This window comes from Heteronotia binoei, chromosome 7, assembly GCF_032191835.1.
Source record: "Heteronotia binoei isolate CCM8104 ecotype False Entrance Well chromosome 7, APGP_CSIRO_Hbin_v1, whole genome shotgun sequence".
In the NCBI taxonomy this organism is placed as follows: domain Eukaryota; kingdom Metazoa; phylum Chordata; class Lepidosauria; order Squamata; family Gekkonidae; genus Heteronotia; species Heteronotia binoei.
In genome coordinates this window covers 106,860,723-106,885,736 of record NC_083229.1, presented here as the reverse complement: position 1 = coordinate 106,885,736, position 25,014 = coordinate 106,860,723, and the positions used below count along the sequence as shown (strand labels likewise).

At 39.3% G+C, this 25,014-nt stretch overlaps 1 protein-coding gene across 1 annotated transcript in view; it reads right to left on the bottom strand.

Annotated features, from left to right (window-relative positions):
• KIF13A (kinesin family member 13A) overlaps positions 1-25,014 on the bottom strand; it is a 116,758-nt gene that overhangs the window by 75,278 nt on the left and 16,466 nt on the right. The window contains exons 3-5 of the mRNA XM_060244177.1: positions 18,488-18,500; positions 13,811-13,871; positions 1,604-1,696 (exon numbers count right to left, since the gene is read on the bottom strand). Coding sequence (XP_060100160.1) covers positions 1,604-1,696; positions 13,811-13,871; positions 18,488-18,500 — 167 coding nt within the window. The remainder of the gene's footprint in view (positions 1-1,603; positions 1,697-13,810; positions 13,872-18,487; positions 18,501-25,014) is intronic.

The following is a 25,014-nucleotide window of genomic DNA, read 5'->3' as shown; positions in this document are numbered from 1 at the left end:
TCAGTTTGGAAAGATATTATATCTCTAACCCCCATCTGTGGCTAATTCAAGCCATTTATGCTATGATGTGACAATGGTAACACTTTTTATTTAATTACTTTGGAGAGCTGAAAGGGCTTCACTTATATTATCAGTAACTCTTAAAACAATCCAGCAAAACATAGAGGAGTGGGTTCACAACCACCCTGGGCTCTTCCTTTTTTAGGCTAAGATGCTGGTGGAGGGTGGACTACCTTCCCCATCAAACTGATATTGTTGAAAGGAAGAAGAAATTAAATACAGTAACTCTGCCTAGGATAGCTCACTGTGTCCATACAACAGCTGGCATTTGAACCAGGAACTTCCTACTCCATTGCACTACAGCTGCCAAGCATATTTTGGTCTTGTCTATACCACTGATAGAGCTAACTCAGTCTGGCCTTCATGTCCATGATTAAGCAATTGGCTCTGAAATGGACAATAAAAAACTGAAGCCACTTACTGGAAATGTAAGATACATGCATTTCAATATGACTATAGTTAAGCATTTATTTTGTTTCACTGACTTTTCTGAAAGATAATAAAACTCTGCCAGACTCTTACAAGATGTGTGGCATTACATTTTTACGTTTAACTCCAAATATAAATACAGTAAAAGCTTTGTTATCCTGTAGCTATGGGGAATGGGTATTAAATATGGTTAATCAAATATGCCAATTAATAGAGCTTTTCACTGCTTTTCTTTTGTCTTTTGCTTGTTTATTGTGTGTAACACTAGGCATATTGTTTGAGGCTGCACAGAGAGGAGGGAGTTCACAACCACCCTGGTCTCTTCTGCCTTTCCTTTTTAGGCTGAAGATGTTGGTGGAGGGTGGATTACTTCCCCATCAAACCATGCTTTCAGTATGGCTTGGCTTGGCTTGGCTAAAGGGCATCAGTTTTACACATACCCCCTTCACTGTGATGCTTATTATAGCCCATCTACTTGGGGAAAAGTTATACTTTTGTTGGGGATTAGTTGGTAACTCTGTTCCAACCACACACCCTGATTATTCATAATTACTGAACACTTTAAATTAATTGAGAACTCTAACCATTTCTGCTATAATATGGTAACTTTCATTTAATTTATATGCTAATTTATATAACATAGTGAAACGACTTCCATCTCTTGCTTATTGCAACTATGTTGTCTCTTCTTGGGCATACAACTTCCTTACAGAAAGAAAAAAATGTAAGACATGAGAATATTTAAAACTGGTGTCTTTCCGTTACTATTAATTCTTCTGCTATCTCCAATAATTTCCACACTTCTATTACAGCGTTAAAACAAAAACACTGCAATTAATCTAATACCTGTGGGTATAGACTGGAACTCAGGCTATATATATATCACACTGTGCAATGAAATAAGTCCTACCCTATACAAATAATACAGCTGGATTAAGGAAAGGAGTAACAGAGGAAAGAAGAAGACAGAGCATGACCAACCGGACTCCTGACCAGCCCCGACTGGAAAGGGAAAGATATCAGTATGAGATGCCAGGCAGCAAATCTCGAGGGCCATGACAATATAGTTTAAAATACATTTCCCATATTTAACCACAAAAGATAACATTCTCACCTGTTTGTCCATAGGCAAAAATGCAAGCATTATATCCCTGAAAGGCCTTCTCAAGGATTCCTTCTCCAAGGCACCTGAATACTACTTCTTGACCTATAAAATATATATTGCATTGCTTAAAATTGAGACAAACTCTCAAACTAAGCAAATTCTTTATTTTTAAAACACATGACCAAAACACATCGTTTTCCAAAAACATGACTAATGGTAGCATACTCATTCCAGGGTATGGTTGGAGAGTAGATGATAGAGCAATTCTGCTGAAGTTAAGCAAAGCCAGATCTATTCAGTTTTGTGCTACTGCCTTGATGACAACAAAGCAGCGGTACAGGATGCATTTGTCTTGGAGAGTTTAAGCCGTGCTTAATTTATGAGTCTATAATTTACAACATATGCAAGTATTCACAATCACTGCGTTATTTGTTACAAACTTAATTTCGTTCGCTCATGATGAGAATGAGATTAGGTTAACTGTTGGGTTCACACACTCATTCTTCCTTCTAGGGCTGCCAATCCCCAGTTGGACAAATAAATATAGAACATTCTGTGGGGGTTTTTACTAATGCATGTAATACCAAAACAATTTTTATACTAAACAATATTCAATAGTATTCCAAAAATTCTTTTTTACAAAAAATTGTACAATATTCTCTCTTTGTTTGCAGAGCTACACAAAGTCCAAGAAATTCCAAAATAGATATGACTGCTTCTCAAAACAGGTGTGGCTGCAAATAGACTGTGCTTCTGTCCTCTTTTCGGAGTTTCCTTTTTCAGGCAGCTCACCAAAGGGGCTGGCATGTCATAAAAAATTAAACAGTATTTTAAACAATATTTAAATTCATATTTTCTTGAGTCTTATTCAAGATACTCCCATGTATACTCACTAAATTATTTCAATTGGCTGTGCTCTTGTCTCCAATGGATCTGGCTCAATGCGCCAATTTGCCCTGGTTCCCATAGGGTATAAAGGAGAATAGATCTGTGGGTATCTGGAGCTCTGAGGGAAGCTGTTTTTTGAGATATTTTCAGCACAGCATCTGGCGCCCTCCTCAAAAAACAACAACAACAAACACCTAAAGTTTCAAAGAGATTGGACCAGGGGGTCCAATTCTATGAGCCCCAAAAGAAGGTGCCCCCATCCTCCATTATTTCCAATGGGAGGGAAAGCATTTAAAAGGAGCACAGTCCCTTTAAATGCAACAGACACTCACCTAGAACTCACTTTGAAGTTCCCTCTCCCAGAGCCTCCCTCCCCTGTTCCAGAGCCTCCCACCTGCTTGTTGGCCTCACCTGGCAACCTTACGTCCTCCACCCTTCACCCATGGAACAACTATTAAAGACTTCATAGTTTGAAAGAAACTACAGTTTATTGCATTGTCTACACTAAAGACTTTTAACAGCAATTTGTTCTTATCTATTAATTAGGAGTTAACAAACTGGAATTTGTTTGTGACTCCTGTGTGTAAAAAAATGCCTTCATTAAGGTAACATTTGCAATGCAGTAAGCATAAGGGATTGGGTCATGGCTCAGCAGTAAGACAGTCTGCCAGGATTGGATCTACATTTTGGGGGGGGGGGCAAAATTAAAAAATGGCACCCCCTTTTGGGCCATTCTATCTTATGGTCCCATAGAATACAATGGTCTCCATACCCAATTTGGTGCCCCCCTCCATCAGCGCCCGGGGCAAGCACCCCCCTCTGCCCTCCCTAGACCCGGTCCTTCAGTCTGCTTATCTACAGGTCCCAGGGTCAGTAACAGGCATCTCTAGCTGAACCAAGAATCAGGTAGTAAGATCTCTACCACAGACTCTGGAGAGCCACTGGCAGCTAAAGTAGACAATAATGACCTTGTGAGAACAAAGGGCTGACTCAGCATAAGGCAGCTTCATGTGTGTGTTCAACTCTTCTCTTGGCCTAGATTTTAGAAAAACAGACAGTGTAATGCACGGCTGAGTAAAACATGTTCTCTTTATCCTCTTTTTAATTGTTTGGTAACATCTAGTTAAAGGAGCAGTTATTCATAATTTAAAATTTTATATACTGTATTGTGAACATTGACTGGTTCTCATAAAGGCTTTCTTTTGTTACCTCAGAATTTTGTTGTAGCAGTAAAAACTAAACAAAATCCAAAGTAATCTTAATAATGGGTAGTTAAGAAATAGTCCGGGTTCCGTTGCCTTAGCTCAGTGGGGGTCCGTGGAGCTTGTCTCTTGTGGCCCCCCTAAATTGGGCTGTTGGAGAGGTGCCACAGACATGGCACCACTAGGGGAGACTCTGGAGGGGTTTCCTTTCGGCATGCGGCTTTTGCAGGGAGGCAGGGATACAGCGGTGGCTGTTCCTGTCCTTCTTGTGTGCTCCAGTGCTCCACGGCCATGATCGCCATTATGGCAGAAAGAGGTGAACACCTGACCGCTTGCTTTCTTTTCTGCTAACAAGCCTTTGATGCATTGCAAGTAAGTTTGCTTTTCATACCATCAGCTAAAGGGTCATTTTACATAACAACAAACAGGTCAGTTCAAAGGAAAGGAGAGAGGTGAATTCCCCCCCACACACACACTTTCCCGTGAATCTGACTTCCAAAAGATAAAAAAGAACAACTTTGAATGCCAGCAACAGTCTGAATTTGACTGAATATAGATATTTAAATTGACCCAGATTATGACTGAATAAGTGATAAAGAGACTATTATTTGGTTATAATTTAGTCTGAACAAATGAAATATATACCAAAGAGATTGGTATCTGTCGTCTGAGTGCAACTGAAATGGTAACAATCAAGATATACAGCTGGTGGAGATTTGGAAGGATAGACTAACTGGATCTCCGAGTTACTTTTCAACTTTGATTATTAGACTGAGTTATTCTGTGGAGTAAAATGGCATCACAAAGCAAAATGTTTCATAAAAAAAGATACAATGGATATATTTTCTCTAAAGCAGGACCTTGGCTTATTAACAGAGTTGATAAAAAAGCAAATGGGAGCTTTAATGTTGAAAACTAGCGAAAACTTGAATCTACATGGGCAGAGTGACAGAGAGATCTTGGTGATGTCTGTAGAGTTGGAAATGGAAAAAGATCCATCAGGAAATGAAAAGAAGAAAACTTAAATGGAACCTTATGGTGCAGTTACTAAGAAGAACCGGAAGTTAAGGCTGTTAAGTTTTTTTGAGAGGATCTAATGGCGTGGGATTTTTACTATCATTACTGAGAGGGGTGCTTGCATTAAGGAGAGAGGATGCACATTTCATCAAAAAAATCAAAACGTGGAAAACTTTCAGGAAGAAGGGATTTTAAATTGTTTTCCCTCTCTGTAGGTAACTGGATAATATAGAACTCTCAGCAAGATATGCGATTTTAAAAGGCAAAGTGAGATCTTTGGGACATAATAAGTTTGTTCCTCTCTGATTAATATGGACATAAGAGCTAAAGGATTTAAAAGCTCTGAAAAGAAATTTAGATAAATACATAGTTAACTTGGATTAATTTTTAAGAAGACAGACAACACAATTATTTTGTAATCTGGTAGATATGCTCTTAATATGTTTGGAGAAATTGCTTATATTGAGATAGATAAACTAATATGCTCCTTGTTTACCATTTTTCTTTCTTATCTCTCCACTTTTTACGTTATTTTAAATTTGATCTTTTTCTCTATCCGTTTGAAATATGTAAGTTAGAAGGATAAAGAAATATTTGTTTTTTATGCCTATCTAAATGATGGCATTGTTAAAATAACAAGCCAATTTGTATTTTTAATATGGTTAAGCTTATCCAGATAGTTCTGTGTTGAGACCTTGGTGATTTGATTTTTTTTATATCTATGTTTGCTGAAGAATAGTTCAGACTTGTATTTTAAGTAATAGTTTAGTAAAAAGTGTACAATGGAAAATGAATATGGTAGAATATAAAGGGTAGAATACTTGCAGGTAGAAAGGATTAGGTATTTTGTTTTGAGGTAAAAATGTAACTGATATATTTGCAGCTTTCTTTGTTTCTGATCTCCCACTTTGTATTTCCCCCTTCCTCTTGATGTTTCTGTACTTGTGCTTATGCTTTTTCTTTTTGTAGTTAAAATTAATAAAAATTATAAAATAAAAAATAATAATGGGTAATTAGTGCCTTAAGACAGGATTATTGTGTTTGCATTAGGACAAATTTATAGTCTTTTTGTACACTGGATGTGTGATGATTCATACTGCAACCAATTCAGGTACAATCACAACATTATTTTCCACACTGTCTCCTAGGAGATTATAGTACTGGGTATTCTTGTTCCATATTTCGTCATGATTGCTCCAAATGACCACACCTTACAATATTTATCAGTTTATCAGAGAAACAAGAAAGAAAAAAGATCTGCAACAAGATATATTAATTGTGCTGTTTCAAAAACTGGCTGTTGATCTAAACTAGCAACTCATTTTTCTTATTAGAGATGTGATTATAAGATCAATTTAACATACACAAGATTTTTGAACTGATTGCTTTCTATAAGTAGTGATGCAAGCTGCCTCTTAGGGCTCATTTTAATCATTCTGAAGCAGTAACATTTTATCTTAGAACATTTCCAAAGCAGTTTATTAGACCAAAACTTTCTCATTAGGCGCACTTAAAAGCTGATTTCTTCCTGCATTTTATAATAATGAGTCATGAAAACAAGAGAGATGTCATTTTATTTGCTATAAAGCACAGCTGTAAGGCCCTCTCATGGACTGCTGCCTTGACGTGGCGAGAGGGCTTGTGCAGTTCAATGAGGCTGTGAGCTATGCCATGCAGGGCCACTCAAGATGGACAGGCCACAGCTGAGAACCCAGACAAAATATAATCCACAGGAGAAGGAAATGGCAAACCACTCCAGTATCCTTGCCAAGAAAACCCCATGGACAGTAACAAAAGGCTAAAAGATATGGCGCTGGAGGATGAGCCCCTCAGGTCTGAAGGTGCCCAATATGCAACTGGGGAAGAGAGGAGGGCAAGTCCAAGTAACCGCAGAAAGACTGAAGCAGCTGGGCCAAAGCCGAAAGGACGCTCAGTTGTGGATGTGTCTGATGGTGAAAGAACAGTCTGATACTGCAAAGAACAATAATGCATTGGAACGTGGAATGTAAGATCTATGAATCAAGGTAAGCTGGATGTAGTCAAACAAGAGATGACAAGACTGAATATCGACATCCTAGGAATCAGTGAACTAAAATGGATGGGAATGGGTGAATTTAACTTAGAGGATCACTACATCTATTATTGTGGCCAAGAGTCCTGTAGAATAAATGGTGTGGCCTTTATAGTTAACAAGAGAGTGAGGAAGGCAGTAATGGGATACAATCTCAAAAATGATAGAATGATCTTGGTCTGTATCCAAGGCAAACCATTCAATATCACATTAATTCAAGTCTATGCCCCAACCACTGATGCAGAAGAGGCTGAAGTGGACCAGTTCTATGAAGATCTACAACACCTTCTAGAATTAACACCAAAAAAAGATGTCCTCCTCATCGTAGGGGACTGGAATGCCAAAGTAGGAAGTCAAAAGGTAACCGGAACAACTGATAAGTTTGGCCTTGGAGAACAAAATGAAGCCGGGCAAAGGCTAGCAGAGTTTTGTCAAAAGAACTGGTCATAGTGAACACCCTCTTCCAACAACCTAAAAGGCGACTCTACACATGGACATCACCTGATGGGCAACACAGAAATCAGATTGATTATATACTCTGCAGTCAAAGATTGAGAAGCACCTAACAGTCAGCAAAAACAAGACCTGGAGCTGACTGCGGCTCAGATCATGAGCTACTCATTGCAAAATTCAGGCTTAAACTGAAGAAAACTGGGGAAGCCATCAGGCCATTCAGGTTTGACCTCGATCACATCCCTTATGAATATACAGTGGAGGTGAAGAATAGGTTTAAGGAACTAGAGTTAATAGAGTGCCGGAAGAACTATGGACAGAGGTTCGTGACATTGTACAGAAGGCAGCAATCAGTACCATCCCAAAGAAAAAGAAATGTAAGAAAGCATTACACATCCTGGAGTGTGAAGTCAAATGGGCCTTAGAAAGCATTACTAACAACAAAGCGAGCGGAGATGACAGTATCCAAGTTGAGCTATTCAATGTCCTAAAAGATGATGCTGTTAAAGTGGCATTAATTTGGAAAACGGAACACTGGCCACAGGATTGGAAAAGGTCAGTTTATATCCCAATTCCAAAGAAGGGTAATGCCAAGGAATGTTCAAACTATCGCACCATTGCACTCATTTCACATGCCAGCAAGGTCATGTTAAAGATCCTACAAACTAGGCTTCAGCAGTATGTTGATTGGGAACTACCAGAAGTTCAAGCTGGGTTTCGGAGAGGTAGAAGAACTAGAGATCAAATTGCCAACATTCGCTGGATTATGGAGAAAGCACGGGAGTATCAGAAAAACGTCTATTTCTGTTTCATTGACTACGCTAAAGCCTTTGATTGTGTGGATCACAACAAACTGTGGCAAGTCCTTAAAGAGATGGGAGTACCAGACCACCTCACATGTCTCCTGAGAAACCTGTATAAGGGTCAAGAAGCAACGGTCAGAACGGGAGATGGAACAAGTGATTGGTTTAGAATTTGAAAAGGAGTTCAACAAGCATGCATACTGTCACCCTGCTTATTTAATTTATATGCAGAGTACATCATGCGGAATGCTGGTCTGGATGAAGCAGAAGCAGGAATTAAGATTGCCGGGAAAAACATCAACAACCTGAGATATGCAGATGATACCACTCTAGTGGCAGAAAGTGAGGAGGACCTAAAGAACCTCTTGTTGAAAGAGGAGAGCACAAAAGTAGGCTTGAAATTCAAAATTAAAAAAAAAACTAAGATCATGGCATCCGGCCCCATCACACCTTGGCAAATAGAAGGGGAAGACATGGGAGTAGTGACAGACTTCACATTTCTGGGATCCAAGATCACTGCAGATGGTGACTGTAGCCATGAAATTAAAAGACGTTTGCTCCTTGGGAGGACAGCTATGGCGAACCTGGGCAGTATAATAAAAAGTAGAGATATCAGCCTGCCAACAAAAGTCCATATAGTCCAAGCGATGGTATTCTCAGTAGTAATGTATGGCTGCGAGAGCTGTACCATAAGGAAGGCCGAGTGCAGAAGAATAGATGCTTTTGTGCTGTGGTGCTGGAGAAGAATCTTGAGAGTCCCTTGGACTCCCAAGAAGATCAAATCAGTCAGTCCTAAGGGAAATCAACCCTGACTGTTCCCTGGAAGGTCAGATGCTGAAGCTGAAGCTCAAATACTCTGGCCACCAAATGAGAAGGGAGCACTCACTGGAGAAGATCCTGATGCTGGGAAAGACAGAATGCAAAAGAAGAAGAGGACGGAAAAAGATGAGATGGCTGGACAACGTTACTGATGTAACAAACACGAATTTGAGCAGACTTTGGAGGATGGTGGAAGACAGGAGGGCCTGGCGTAACTTTGTCCATGGGGTCACAAAGAGTCGGACTTGACTGTGCGACTGGACAACAACAAAACAGCTGTAAGGAACATCTGAGAAGATTAAACTATATATCCTAAAACATATAGGCATAGGGTCAAAAATGGCAAGTAAGCCACAATATACTGGGCTATATTTTATATTGGGCATGTACTTAGATTAATTTGCAATAATGCAATTCAAGTTTGAGTATATTAATTACTGCTCTTATACACAATTGCCAATAGGTGAATAAATGAACAACTATCAAAATGGATCAAATTAGACTTTTTTTCTTTTGTTAGCAAACTGAAGCAAGAACTTCCACATTGCTATATATGTAACAAAGATGGGTGCTGCTGCTGAGCAGATCAAAAAGTCTGGAGACCCAAAGCTAGGGTATATGTTACTAGGAATGTGGGGTAATCCCAGATTTGGAGAAAAACATTTAAGAAATTACACAACTACAGATGGTTATTTATCTACCCCCAGTAACTTGCCATCTATTCACAAACACTGTATTAACAAACTGCACAAAAACAAAAGGTAGGGATCAGCCACAGTGGGGGAAACACAACTGTCTGATTGGGCAGGTAGTGGTGAGGAAAATGTAAGGTTAGGCACACGGGGGAAGGTAACAGAATGGGTAATCAGATGGGCTAGGGGAGAAAACAGGCAATTGGGTTCAGAAGGCTGGAAAACGAGATGAATAGGCAGGGCAAAAATACAGGAAAGGTAATGGGATTTTTATCTCCCCCACAAATCTTGTGGGTCCCCAGCTTAGAATGCTGTCCAACAAATTTGACAAGTAAAAAGCTCCAATAAGTCTTCTGGTGCTTTAACCAGATATTTATGTTACTATGCAGTCTTTTCTTCCTATTTTCTATTGCTAAGGAAATACAAATACATAACCTATGTGGCTGAAGTGTTGCTTCAGCCTACACTTACTTTCTTGCATAAAATTATAATTAATTCAAAGGACAAGAAGGTAGATATAAATCAAGCAGAATATTAAGATGACTCGCACTAGAAGACAAGCTGTAGGTTTCTATGTGGAAGACTGGACCAATGTGCTCCCATCAACACTACAGGGTTCCATGTAGAAACATGTTTACATCCACTTTACATGGAAACACTAGGTCTTCTGCCAAGAACAAACCCAGGTCTGTTTCATGGAAGTTTGATGATGCTTCTAAGGTTCCAAGAGTGGTGGGAAATGTTGGCTGCATTGATAAGATGTCTTTTCAGCACGTTTACAACCACTGTCGACAGATTTCAATGTGTTGTCGATGGTCAAATGAAAGAGGTCCTCACCATCAAATGGAAGGCCCTCAGTCTTCAACTTGACATCAGGTTGGAGAGATGCTGAACATAACCACACATGATGGTATGGGAGAAACAGATAACTTTGTGTCTCACAGTGGTGATTTGTTACTCAGAAGACCAACAAGCCTTCTGAGTCAAGGATGTAGCCTCAGATTGAACTTCAGCAGGAAGGTGATGGATCAAAGCTGCCAGTTTTGTAGATATATTGAAATTGTATGCTGCCAGGTAGGATAAATATATTTGCATCCTAGAGGCCAATGATGTAAGAGAATAGACCCTTTTTGATAGGACATCAATTTTTCTTCCCTCACGGTCTGGTGGGGCAAAATGCCAAGCTTGTTTAGCTTTCAAAGATGAATGTATAATGACCAAATTTGGCTCAGGATTAGAGTACAGAAATATGGCATCTCCCACTTGGACTTCATACATAACATTTGGCTAAACATTTGGCTTCATACATAACATTTGGCTAATGGTGCGTGGAGGTAGGCTTGGACCACACTTCTTTCAGTGCAGCAATGTGGACTGCGTGGGCAGGACTGACATGGTTGGAAGGTTGGACTGTAGTATGTCATGGACAATATCAGTCACTACAGGGGTATCTGTAACAAACTGTATGCCCAGAGCCATTGCCATAATGTTGCTGGAGGTCCAAAAATCCATTGGCACTTTCTGACAGGGAGAGGATGGATTGTCAATCCGTCTGAACCTCAGAGAGGGAATCCGCAGGGTCTTCAACATCAGTGCCAGTGACACTGAATTCGACATCAGAGGGGTCCAGAGAGTCGAATCCGAGGTTGTCTGGACCAGGGTGCTTGTAGAAGCAGGAGTGAGAATGGTGACAAGAATGAGAGCGGTCTCAAAAGTAGGCTCGGTGATGGCTTGGGGAGCATGACCTTGATCTAGGGCAATAATATTGCTCATGTTGAGAGTAGGTTCAGATCAGATTACAGGATCAGGGAGCCTTCCATGGTGAAGAACATAGGTTGTGACCAGTCACACCCTGGTAGTAGGATTAGTTACCTGCAGAACACCTGGAGGGTATCAGTTTTGATAATGGGAATTTGGTTGGTTTGGTCCCACTTGGTTTCTGCATTGGGTCCGATGTCAAACATGGGGGAGCTGAATCTCTCCCTGAAACAAGTGGGAGTTGTGGCATCAGTTGGGAGCCTGAGGATTGTGCCATTGCTGGTCAGAGTGAGGACTCAATGAGATGGGTATGGAGACGAGTGGCCCTGTTTTTTCTAGCCTGTCTTGTAAACTTGGTATAATGCGTGCCAATCAATCAATATTTATTTCAGTCAAAGACCAGAACAGCAATAAATGAAGACAAGAAGACAACTCATAAGAGTACAATCGATGAAATCAAGGCTCTTCCAAATATTTCCTCTTATAATGTAACAAAATTTTGCTACTGCCCGAGTTATTAAGCTCTGTGTATCTTCCAATAAAAATTTCTGAAGTACCTCAGTTCTAAAATTTATATAAAACTCAAAGGGTTTGAATTTAGATAAAAGTGGAGTAATTAGACGCAATCTTTCCTCTTGATAAAGTTCATAGTGAAGAAGGATATGCGAGACTGTTTCAACTACTTTTTCTCTAACAAAGACAACATCATTTCTGCATTGGTACAATGCATGCAAGTATCGTATCAGTATGATTGTCCTCCCCAAGCCAGAAAAGACAGTGGTCGTGGCCATCTGTTGGGGGGACTTTAGTGCTGCAGTCATGGCACCTCTTGTAAAAGGGAGTCCCTTTCATACGCTACTCCTCAGTAGGAGAAAGGAGTGCAGGGAAGAAATGACAAAGTGAAAATATGAGGGGGAAAACTGAAGACACAAATACTCAAGAGGCTGAAGTGGAGCAAAAGAGATTGGTCGAAGAGAGAGAGTTGAAAGAACGCCAGCTGGTGTGGTGGTAAAGAAGGAACTGAGCAGGAGGAGAGGTTTCCCTCAGTTCCAGGCATGTGCAGTTGATGCCTGCTCCCCAAAGGACAGCTCTAGAAGTATCCCAACAAGGTCCAGCACTGGTGCATAACCCAGTGTGTGGCCTACACAGAGACCATGAAGAAGATCACAGTAGTACCACTTTTTCCTCAACAGATCTAAAACAATTAATCAGAGAAAAAACTGGGGAGGGGAATCAAGCTCCTTCCCAACTTTTATTGAAGGGGAAAGAGGGGACTGCACTTGCAAATAAAGGGGACTGTGCAAGTTCCATGATCTTTTAAAAAGATTAAATAGCAACTACAAGGAGGCATGTTAAGCAGTACAGTTTTCCCATTTAAACCTCACTCTCATGTTCATTTTCTCAAAAAGGAGAAAATTGCTAGGTAGGTACCTACACAGCACAAAGAAAATATTCAAACACAAACAACCCAAGCACCATACTCTGGTACAAGTAATAGGAATACTGCCCCATGTGCAGCTACAGTGAACTTTTAATTTTTGAGTGAGAGGTCAGATCACAGTTCTCCTGCTCTCACAGCCAGCTGGCCTTCAGCAGAAGCTTCACAGTTTGTGGACATTTCCACCACAATCATCCACAATTTAAGGATTAAGAAAGCTACAGAGTCATCCCTATTGGTGATATGGAATTCAGTATTCTGGAGGTGCTGATAATAAGAATTCGCCAGTTTATTAGCTACCATATGTCTACACATCAAAACAGTCAAAAAGTACACTCAGCAGAATTCATCAGACTGCAAAGATTACATGGTTGACATGATAAGCTGAACACAACTGAAGCTGACAGAGCTGTACAGAGGATAATGCTGCATCTAATCATACTGACAGCCATGTTAAATGTATTTATAGTGCTGTTCTGTTCTCAAAGAAAAGTTTGGGGAGGTAGCAGAATTAACACTTTTATCTCAAAGAAATACTCCAACGCTGGACTGTATTATGAGCATCACATCAATATAGTTTTTTTGCTTCCTAGTCTCAGGGATCATCTGGCTATCATAGTAAATATAATAGCAGATATAATAATTCCCTTTCTAACAAACAGTTAAATTTTGGGTGTCGATGTACTGTAATTTGCAAGGAATTACAAGGGAGGGGGAATCCCAATAGGCGCTAAAAGAACTTGTTGTAGAGGAAAAATGAGATTATATCCCCAAATTTATACTGTAACAAAATAATCATAGAGAAGTTTCTTTCACTCTTGTCTTGCTTACATGAACCAAAAGTATTCCATACTTACTAACCAACGCTATCAATAAGAAATGCTTCAGAATTGGGCCAAATTTCAGACACTGTGTAGCTCAACCAAGTTTGGGGAAATGTTGCTCTAGAATCATTCATCAAAAGAAGACATACTCAGAAAGAAGCCAGTATTTAAACCAAATGTGGGCGGGGGGGGGGGGGGAGGAGAGGAAGCAGAATCCTGGAAATTAGCTAAGCTAAGATCAAAAAATATACCTGCATATTTTGCGGTGTTTGTTTCATCCATAGACCAAAAGCAGTAATCAAAGGCAAATACCTGTATAAGAACATAAACATTAAATTAAGATTTTACATAAGACATCTTGACTCATTCTAGTTTGAAGAGCAATATCTATTTTACAGGCCTGAAAGGGAATTAAAGCAATTTAATCCCCCCCTCCCATAATTTGCAGCTATTTTCTTATCTGGACCACCTTCTAAATAATATTCTAAACACATATGGCACTCTTAAAAATGAACATCAATAGTAATGTAAAAGTTGTACTTTCCTTCACCTGCAGTTGCCCATTTCCATTATTTAGATCTGAGAAAGTATTGCAAAATTATACACTTGAGGAAAACTACTTTCTTACAGATAAAACTTCAGCAGAAAGGTATTTTTTCATAAAGTGGATGAAGTAGGGGTGAGCAGTGTTGAGCCAAAATGTGAGGAGCTCCATGAGATCTCTCTAAATAGGATGAATGCCCAACAATGTGGTAAACGAGGCTCAATACAGGTAAGTGTGAGGTGATGTACACTGGAACAAAAAAAATCCAAATTAAGTATATGTTAATGAGATCTGAACTGGCCATGATTGATCAGGGAAAATCTGGGCTCTATAGTATTGTACCTCAATGAAGATGTTGATTCAGTGTTTGGTAGTGGTCAAAAACGCAAATTCAATATTGGGGAATATTAGGAATGAAATGGAAATAAGATGGCCAACTAAGGATGAGCATGAACCAAACCATGCATCATGGTTCAAGCAAAACCGGACCAATTAATGGCTCCTGTACCAGGGGTTCAGGCGAATGTGGCTCCCATGAACCTCCCATGGAGGTTTGGGGATGGTTCATTTCTTCCCTCCAAGCCTTGGCTTCCCCAGGAGTCCTGTGGCCATGGGGTGCCTGTGGAAGCCATGGAAAGGCAGCTTGAACTGCCTTCCCTCCCAGGTTTGGCTTCCCTAGAGATCCTGTGGCTGTGGCGCTCCTGAGGAAGACAATCCTGGGAGGGAAGGCAATTAAAATTGCCTTTCCTCAGAGCTCCAGCTAAGCCTCTAGGAAGACCTCTCTCCACAGGATCAGCTATTTTTTGGGCTCCGCTGGGGCAAGTCCAGCAGAGCCCCAGCTAAGTCCATGGAGAGACACATGGCTCCACAGGGTACAATGGAGAGATGGAGGGCTGGAGAAAGGACAGGTAGTGTTTAAATGCCTCCCCCTCCCTCCCCCAACCATGAGGCTGCTGCAGGCTGGCTAGAGAAGAGAGGGGGTTGCAATTCAATGCCCTCCCCTTCCCCCTCCCCGCCATGCTTGCTGCTGCAGGCCAGCCGGAGAAGGAAATGGGTGTCAGTTTCACTCCCCTCTGCTTCCAAATGGAGGGGAGTGAAACTGACCTGCTCTCCCTCCCCTTCCTTTCCCCAGCAACTGCGGAAGTGAAGACAAACTGGGGAGAATTTTAAGATGCCTAACCTTCACTTCACTGCTGCAGAACACTGCAAGGATGTTGCAGAGCAGGAAAAAGTGCAGAAGAGGGCAACCAATATGATTAAGGGGCTATAACATTTTTCTTATAAGGCAAGTCAAAATATTATAGGGTTTTTCAGTTGAGAAAAAAGACAACTAAGGAGGGAACAACATGATAGAAGTTTACAGAATTCTATGTCTGGCGAAGAAATGGGTAGAAATAGAATTACCTTCTTTTATAACAATAGAACTCATAGGCCCTCAATGAAGTTGACAAGTAATAGATTTAGGACATACAAAGGAAGTACTACTTTAATGAAACAAGTAATTATGTTGTAGAATTCACTACCAGAGGACACGGTGATGGCCACAAAGATAGTAAGATAAGTCCTAATTTAATGGAACTAGTACTACTTTAATGAAACAATTACATTGTAGAATTCACTACCAGAGGACACAGTGATGGCCACAAATACAGATAGGTTCAAAGGGGGATTAGATAGATTCATGGAGGAGAGGTCTATCAATGGCAAGTAGCCTGATGGGAACATGCACATTCAGAGTCAGTGAGCCTCTGAACACCAGTATGATGAGGAAACCATAAGTAAAGCCACTATGCCCTGTTTGTTGGTCCTCCTAGATGACTGGCTGTCCACTGTGTGAAAAAGGATGCTGGACTAGAAGGACCACTGGTCAAATTTGGCAGGGCTCTTCTGATGTTTTTAGGTAAATTTTGTATATGCAACAATTATGGTCACATTGTTCATAACACTGGAACACAGACTGACCGTTTTGTTCATGATGGATTTAAGCCTGCTTTATTTTCATTCTTGTGCATGCCCCTCCCTCAATGCATGGAACCATTAATCTGAAGACTTATTTATTAAGAAATTTGTATTAATGCACTACAACAAAACTGAATTTGTTTCTTGCACACAAACTGGGATTATAAAACAGGATTAAACAGATAAGACTCCCAAAAAGTGGAAATCTTCCATCTCAGCTTGACATGTTAAGGAAGAAAAGGGAGTACAGAAGCATGAGAATAAATCAGACTCAATTCTAGGAAATTAACATAATGTCTGAGCACAAATGCACATCTAATCTCAGATGCAGATATAGGCAACTGGCCATCCTGGCTAGTTAAAATAAATCCATCAACAAAGGCCTCTTCCAACTTGGCAGGAACTGAAGTAAGTAAGACTCTATATATAGAGTCACTTCTTCCTCAGGTGTGAATTTAGCTGTTGGAATATGGAGTTATATGGCACGTGAGCTCCACAGTATAACAACATGTAGACCTCTTGAAACAGAGGACAGCTGATTAATCAGTTAGGTTTTTTTTATCACCTGGACAAGACTCCAAATAGCTCTGCTTAAATGACCAATGAAAACAAACCATTTCAGAAAACAACAATCTTTAACTCAACTGTCTCCATTTTTCCCAGTTGCAAGGACAGAAGCGATAACATTTTTTGCTGGCTAAGCCTTTTGCTTGGCATGATGAACTTCCTTCTAATTATTAAATCCAAAGCCATTTCAAGGTGGACAAAAATTACCCTTAATTATTTATTTATTTTGATTTATATCCTGCCCTCCCCACAAGCGGGCTCAAGGAGGGTAACAACAAAAATTAATAAACATTAAAAACCAGTTAACATATAGATCTTAAAACCAATTGACATATAGATCTTAAAACCAATTAAACAATTCAAAACAGCTAAAAGATGGTGAAGCATGAATAACATTATAGTAAAACCCCATGAGCTGGAACAGATGGTGATGGAGTCACAGTAAGACTTATATAATATCAGGACTCCACATGGGCAGATGGCTGGGTGGTTTACAGCAGGGAGGCAAGATAGTTGAGTGTCCACTGCTTTAACCAAAAGCTTGGTGGAACAGCTCCATTTTACAGGCCCTGCAGAACTACAACTATTTGAAAAATAATGTATTTTTATTCTACCCTTTCTCAAAGGTGTTCAAAGTGGTATACATGTTCTCCCTTCCTAAGCAGATGAGGGTGACAGGATCTCCCTTCCTCTGTTTCCATTGCAGTTGGATAACTGAATGTGTAAACAGCTCTACAGTCAGTGATGAAATATTAAATGAGTTTCTGCCTGTTTGGTAGGAAAAGAAAGACTGGCTCACTCTTTGCAACCCCCCCTCCAGAGAATATTGTACCACCAATGTTTGTGGTGCTTTTTATAAGCAATGTTGCTACAGTGTGTTCTGAATCACGTTTGAACAAAAGCAATACATGAAATTATTCATCTCTTGGTATCAGAATTCTAGGAACTGTGGTCGTTAATCTAACATTTTATGTATCTCGTAAGTAATGTAAGAGTGACTGCCCAGATTTTCTTCTTCATTTAGAGGCTCAAAGTAAGAACCACTTGCTCCCATATGAACTTGTCTGGAAGTTAAGATCTTCAGTGTAGGCCAAACCATGGCCTCTCCACTTTCTGAGGTAAGAAGGAAGGCTAAGAGAGCTCTATCTGCTGGCACTTCATAATGGAACTCCCTTCCCACGCTTGCTTACCTTGAGTTAACCCATATCCTTTATAGCAGGTAAAACTGTTATTCACACAGGTATACTTTAAACTTAAGAACGTTTTTCATGGACAAGATATACATGTTTTTAGACAAATAACATTTGGAAAAGTAGCCAAAAACTGCTGGTTATTCAAGTCTACAGCTCGTTCAGTGGCTGCTGATCTTAAAAACCCTACTAAATCCAAACCCAATTCTATTTATGATGAAAACTCTTCTGGTGGGGCACAGACATGGGTCTTGATCATATGTGCTTGCTATCACCTGTAGAAAGCATGCAAGCCTCATGTACAGATGCACAATTTCTCTAAACCTTCCACATCTCAAAAAACTGGAAGTGACAGAATTATAATAAGTCTCTCATACATTTGTGTAAGTACACAGCAGGAACACATTATCCAGTTTACTGGAAAGGAAGGCTAGTTTTTCTTCCTACAGGTGACACCAAAAAAAAGAGGGAGTCTTAACTTCACATACAAGTCACACTTTTGTACAGTAACTTCAAAAACTTCTTATGCATAATCTTTTCTCCAAATAGGTTTAGCTTTATCTGAATGCAAACACCTTTTAAAAGACGTTCTAGGTATCTTATCACTGTAGACAATATAATCTGCATTTCAACAAACTATATATACAAACAGCTTTTAAAAAACTCACCTTCGGAGGTTTCCTGCAGGATGCGAATTCAACAGCGGTAATAATAACATCAGCATAAGCAAAAGGGATTTAAAAGAAAGAATATATTGTTAGTACTTGAAACCATTAAAATACTGTTCATTCAAGTTTTGAGAAAGATTGTTGGATTTAATAGGCTAAGATACCAGAGGCTGTATTTTTTCTAGGAACAATTCATATTGTTTGCTGACAGTAAGTAAAGCATCCAGCAAGAATTGGCAAACAGGTAATCTGAGCTAAATCCAAATTAAAGGGTGATAACTAGAGTATTTTAACAGCATACTAAATAGGGGCTTATTTCTTTATCACATTTTTATCCCACCCTCCCTTTGAGAAGCTGAAGGCAGCATGGCATGGCTTGGATCCAATGGCAATTTCCACTGATAGAAGACATTTCCAACAACAGAACAATGTTCAAGAATAGCAGTAAATCTCCACTCTTTCACACACTATTAATTTCAAGGTTTTCATTTTGTCTTACTAAATAAGTGCCATTAAAGAAAGCTTTTCTTTTAGAGTTTTCATGGGTTGCATCAGTACATATGAAAAATATTTGTCTTCTGATGCTGCTTGTCAATCTCAGAGCCATCTTACTATAACTTCAAATGGAAATAAACTACAATAGTCTGTAAGAAAGTTAATTTTCAAGAAATAACTTTACATAAGTCCAGATCATTTTGTCCACAGTATTTTTTATTTACATATGAACATGTTCATTTCCCTACTACCTCCTGTTCAAACCACAACCATCCATCAAGACCCAATTTTTATTACATATTCTATTACATGGCAGAGGTGGGGTTGATTCATCTTTCAGATTTCATCCAGGTTATGTTACTGTTTCCAAGTAAATGGCTAAAAATGCTACACTCCTTTCAACATGGTAATATATGTTTTACAGACTCTAATTTATTCAGCAACATGCTATGTGCATTTGTGTCATAGCAAGCATGTATGGCAAAGGTTAACTCTCCAAAGCCTTTCCCAACTTTTTGTGGAAATATGTCCTGCTCCTCAATACACATGCAAGTAACCTTTTTGTTACAGAAGTAAGCATGCTATGGACTATGAGTTACAGGGAGGGAAACTGTCATAAATAATATTAAACTATATCTACAACACCTGATACTATTTGTAAACCAGAAGAACAGTAGAATTTAGGCTATTACTGTAATTTATATGAATATATTATCTGTGAAATGTATTACATTTTCCCAAGTACAAAACTGTATTGCCATTACAAATGACTGTTAGCACTTTGAATCCAGGAGCAGCCCAGCAGTGCATCATCATTATTAACTTAATTTATAAGTTAATAATCAACTGCTTTTCTCATTGAGACTGAAGACAGATTACAAAATATGACAAAAACAACTGCAAACAAAGGGGAGTGCTATGTACTAACACTGCAATCCAGGGGTGGCCAACGGTAGCTCTCCATTTGTTTTTTGCCTACAACTCCCATCAACCCCAACCAGCATGGCCAATGGCTGGGGCTGATGGGAGTTGCAGGCAAAAAACATCTGGTGAGCTACCATTGGCTACCCCTGCTTGAATATGTTATAATATTAGCCCTGATAGAAGCAATTTCCTGAGCTGATTTCCATTGTGTTATAGTTTATAAGAATGCACTCGTGAGCATTTCTGTTTTGAATATTCCATGCGATGTGGAAGCCACTATTGAGAATGCACATGAACTGGCAGTTGACAATTTTACAGGTTTGCAGGATGCCACCATAAGAAGGCTTTGGCAGAACACAGCAAGAGGGGTAGTCCTACAGGTATCTTGAATTGAATCTGATAACTGATCAGTAACCAGTGAAGAGCCTACAGAATGAGTGATATGCTGATTTCACTTAACACCCAATGGTGGCAGGAACACGGCATTTTATACCAACAGGAGTTTCCAAGTTGTCTTTAGTGCAGACCCATGTACAATGCATTACAATAACATAGAAGTGACCCATGTGGCCAGATCAGCTAAAACAAGGCCATTTTCCAAACTAAGTAAAGTTGGCAGAATGCTTGTGGAAGGGCACAAAGAATTGCCCTACATTTATAAAAGTTACTTTGGGCTAGCTACTCTTCCTCTACTTTTCCACTGTAATAGAACAAAGCAGGAATTAAGTTGCACTTTTAAGACCAACTAATTTTTATTCAAAACGTAAGCTTTCGTGCGCTCTCTTAAGCACACTTCATCAGATGAGGGGATCAGGTATTGTGAGCTGAAATACAAGCAGTATGGCAAATTAACTGGTCATATGGTCACACAAAATAGTGTGGCTAGGCCATTTGGTCTGGATAGCCATAAAAGGTAATAAAATTCTCTGCCAAATGGTGTTTTTGCAAATCTAAGTGAATCACAAAAGGATATGTATATCCAACTTGTAGTCCACCCAATCAACTTATCTACATCAATCTATACATATTAAACATCATTCTAGTCATTGGAAAACAAGAATACATAAAATGAAAATGGGTTGAGTATATGTCATGAGATAAATAGCCAATATCCCTTATTTGAGTATGTCAATATAAAACATTATTCTGATACACTGTTATAAAAGAGAAATACATTGGAATACTATGGATGTATAACTATACTCACTGAGAGTGGGTTTAGCACATATGTAATGAGATAAAAAACCAATGTCCCTGTTCAGTCCTGGAGAGGTGTTTGTTCCAAGTTTCATAATAATTTGTAATTCAGCAATTTCTTTCTCCATTCTGTTCTTGAAGTTCCTTTGCTGTAAAACAGCTACCTTGAGGTCACCCACTGAACCTTCCAAAGCATTCAATGGGTGACCTCAAGATAGCTGTTTTACTGCAAAGGAACTTCAAGAACAGAATGGAGAAATTGCTGAATTACAAATTATTATGAAACTTGGAACAAACACCTCTCCAGGACTGAACAGGGACACTGGTTTTTTATCTCATTACATATGTGCTAAACCCACTCGCAGTGAGTATAGCTATACATCCACAGTATTCCAATGTATTTCTCTTTTATAACAGTGTATCAGGATAATGTTTTATATTGACATACTCAAATAAGGGATAGTGGCTATTTATCTCATTACATATACTCAACCCATTTTCATTTTATGTATTCTTGTTTTCTAATGGCAGACTAGAATGATGTTTAATATGTATAGATTGATTGGGTGGACTACAAGTTGGATATACATGTCCTTTTGTGATTCACCTAGATTTGCAAAAATACCATTTGGCAGATAACGTTATTACCTTTTATGACTAACAGACCAAATGGCCTAGCCACACTGTTTTATGCGACCAGTTAGTTTGCCAGACTGCCTGTATTTCAGCTCAAAATACCTGATCCCCTCATATGATGAAGTGTGCTTAAAAGAGTGCATGAAAGCTTACGTTCTGCATAAAAGTTGGTTGGTCTTAAGGGGCAACTTAATTTCTGCTCTGTTCTACTGCTTCAGACCAACACGGCTGCTCACTTGGATCTATTTTTCCACTGTAAGATTAGGCTAGCGTTGCAAAAACTATTTGCCACCTTCACTAAAGAGAAGATGTTGTGAGGACAAAGATTACCAAGTGCTTAGTTTTACTCATACAAACTAAAGATCCATGAGAAGTCACAATAAATCAAGGAATCAGAGTTGTATTTACACACATGCAGGACAAGTCCACTCATTCCCATTAAATCAGGAGGTTGTGTTGTTTCCACTGAGTGCGTGGGCAAGGAGGTATGTGTGTCAAACCCTGCCCCTCCTTCAAATCAACTCTGGTGCTTTTGGCATTACACTTCCAACCCAGTTCCAATACAGGAAGAGGGCTAGGCTGGAAGAAATGTACCAAAAGCAATGGAGTGCCAAGGAAGGATTTAGCTCCCCTCACCTGAGTGCTTTATTTTGAACAAACCAACATGTGCCCCCATTATGTCTACTTTTGGCCCTAACTTCACATGCCTAGAGCTGGAATAGGATGGAAAACTGCACTAAGTAATCGGTTGCATGTGCAAAACCACCATCACAGAACACGCATTGGAGACAGATTTCATATCACCTCAACATACAATATTTCTCAGTTAAGGCAGTTCAGAGAGTCAAATGAACCACTGGAACAGCTGTTAATTATATTTCCAGAAATAGTAACCTGAAAGCCATTACGGTCACAGCACAGACATTCCACAGATAAGAATTCTCATATGTATACACACACACACACCAAGACTCAAGTTTCCACAAAGTCTCAGTTTCCTGAGCGATCATGGAAACACCACTTCATGAGTTTCTCCGGATAGATACAATTACCAGGAATTTTGCTTTGCCAAACAGAATGATGTGAGACAACCCAGGGAGAAGAATAGCAAGGCAAATTTTTTAAACTAAATGAACATGAACAAGATTAATTAGACTCTCAAGGTGTCTTCACAGTGGAAAGGAACAACAAATGCTACCTCTAAAACATGTTTATATTAGATTGTACAATACAACAGAACACGAATTGGAACTTATCCTTGGCAGATATTATTAACTTTTGCAGGGGCTATTCTCATGTAAATACAACTAGATTACTATGAAAGAGAAAGACCACATCTCAACGGTAGTGCACATGATCGGCACGTAGCTAAATAAGAATGTGTGAATATTTCCTATGTTGATGCTTTTATATTTGTTTCCATTGTTTCATTCAGTTTTTCCACTATTGGTTTTAAGACCTGTCTGAGTACAAATGTTGTAAAGATTCACATACAATTCAGACAGTACTTCAGACCTTGACAAGTTTTGACTGCAGGAGCCAAACCAAAGATTTAGGAGCCAGCCCCGACTTGGATAGCTAAGGCAAGACTAATCTCAGAAGCTAAGCAGGCCCAACTCTGGCAAATACCTGGACAAGAGACCTCCTTGGAATACCAGCAGTCAGGAAGTGAGGCAAGCTTTATTCAGCTACCTCTCTGAATATCCTCCATTCCCTCAGTTGGGGTCAGTCAGTAGAAGTCGCCATGACTTCCAGGTGTGCACAAACACACTCACACGTGATAAAAATGCAAAAATACAAAAACAACAACAAAGATTTAGGAGCCAGACTCATTTTTTCATCCTTCAGGGTTCTGTATTTTAATGACCATATTTTAAACATTGCTGGAAATAAATATTTCTGAATGAATATGAAACCATGGGAAAAACAAAAGAAAAATATTGAAATGGGGGGAACAATTGCATGATATGCAGCACTTACTTTCCTATCAAGAGTAAACTAATTTTACTGCTTTAACATAAGTGCATAATTTATAATATAGAATATAAAACCGAACAATTTAGCATATATATTGAACTAAACACTTTGGTTTTCTAAAAGCAAAACTGAAAATATACCCACTGCAAAGACAGAGCCGCAATCTTCTGCACCTTATGCTATCTTAGCGCATGTAACAACTTTCACCATCTGAGATGCAGGAAAAAAGAAACGTTGAAGAATAGAAAACAAATTCTGCAGTAAACAAAAATAAATGCATTACTACAACGACAAAACTAAAAACCCTTTCCAACAGAAATAATGCTAACCCTTAATGGGGAGCAGACAATCTTTTTTTTGCCCAAGTGCCCCCCCCCCCAAAACAAAAGCTACTGAGAAGGTGTTACAGTGCTAGCAAGGGGTGGGGGAGAATTGTTGTGCTTCATCAGACATCTTGGAAGCAAACTAAATTCTTAACAGCACTATCAGTGTTTCAGTGGATAACTCTCTGGTGAAGACTGAAATATCAAGAGCTAAGCATCACCTACATTTAGAACGTTTTTAGAACGTTTTTATATTGGCTGTTCAAAATGTATGTAATACTTACCTTCTATCAAACTTAAACTTATTATGAGGCTTTAGCAACACAAAATGCTTCATTTATTATTTTGCTACCTACAAATTTGTACTGTTTGGTATATTCATGGAACTGAAAAATATAAATGCTTCAGTTTTCTATGAGCAAAGTTGCAAATTATGTTTGATAGAGCACTGCAAATTGTTGTACAATCTTACTTTTTGCCATCTTGCTTAGATGTTTATAGGCAGAAGAGTACCAAAGGCTGTTGCTTTGCACTTATTTGAATCTTACATTATGGACTGGACTGACAGGTTTGTTGTCAGAGATCAATTGTCATGAGTGTGGGATGCGTATTGTCCAGATCCTCAAGATTGTTTTATTCTTAATGCAGTTTAATCTTTATATGAAATCCATGGGAGACATCATTCATGGATTTGGGCTTGTGTACCATCCATTTGTTTGTCCAGACCCCCTGCTACTGTTGTAGCAGCTCTGTGCAAAGTGCTTGGATGCTGTGGTGAAGCGGCTAAGAGTAAACATGTTCAAACCAAAGCCTGACAAGGCCAAAGGTGATGATCATTGCAAAGGGCTGAAGTTTCTGCTGACTCATTGAGTCAAGGGGCCACACTGGATCCAGCACTATTGCTATAGAAGCAATTGTTATTCAGCTGCAAAAAAATGCTTTCTTCCACCTTTATTAAGTACAGAGGATAACTTC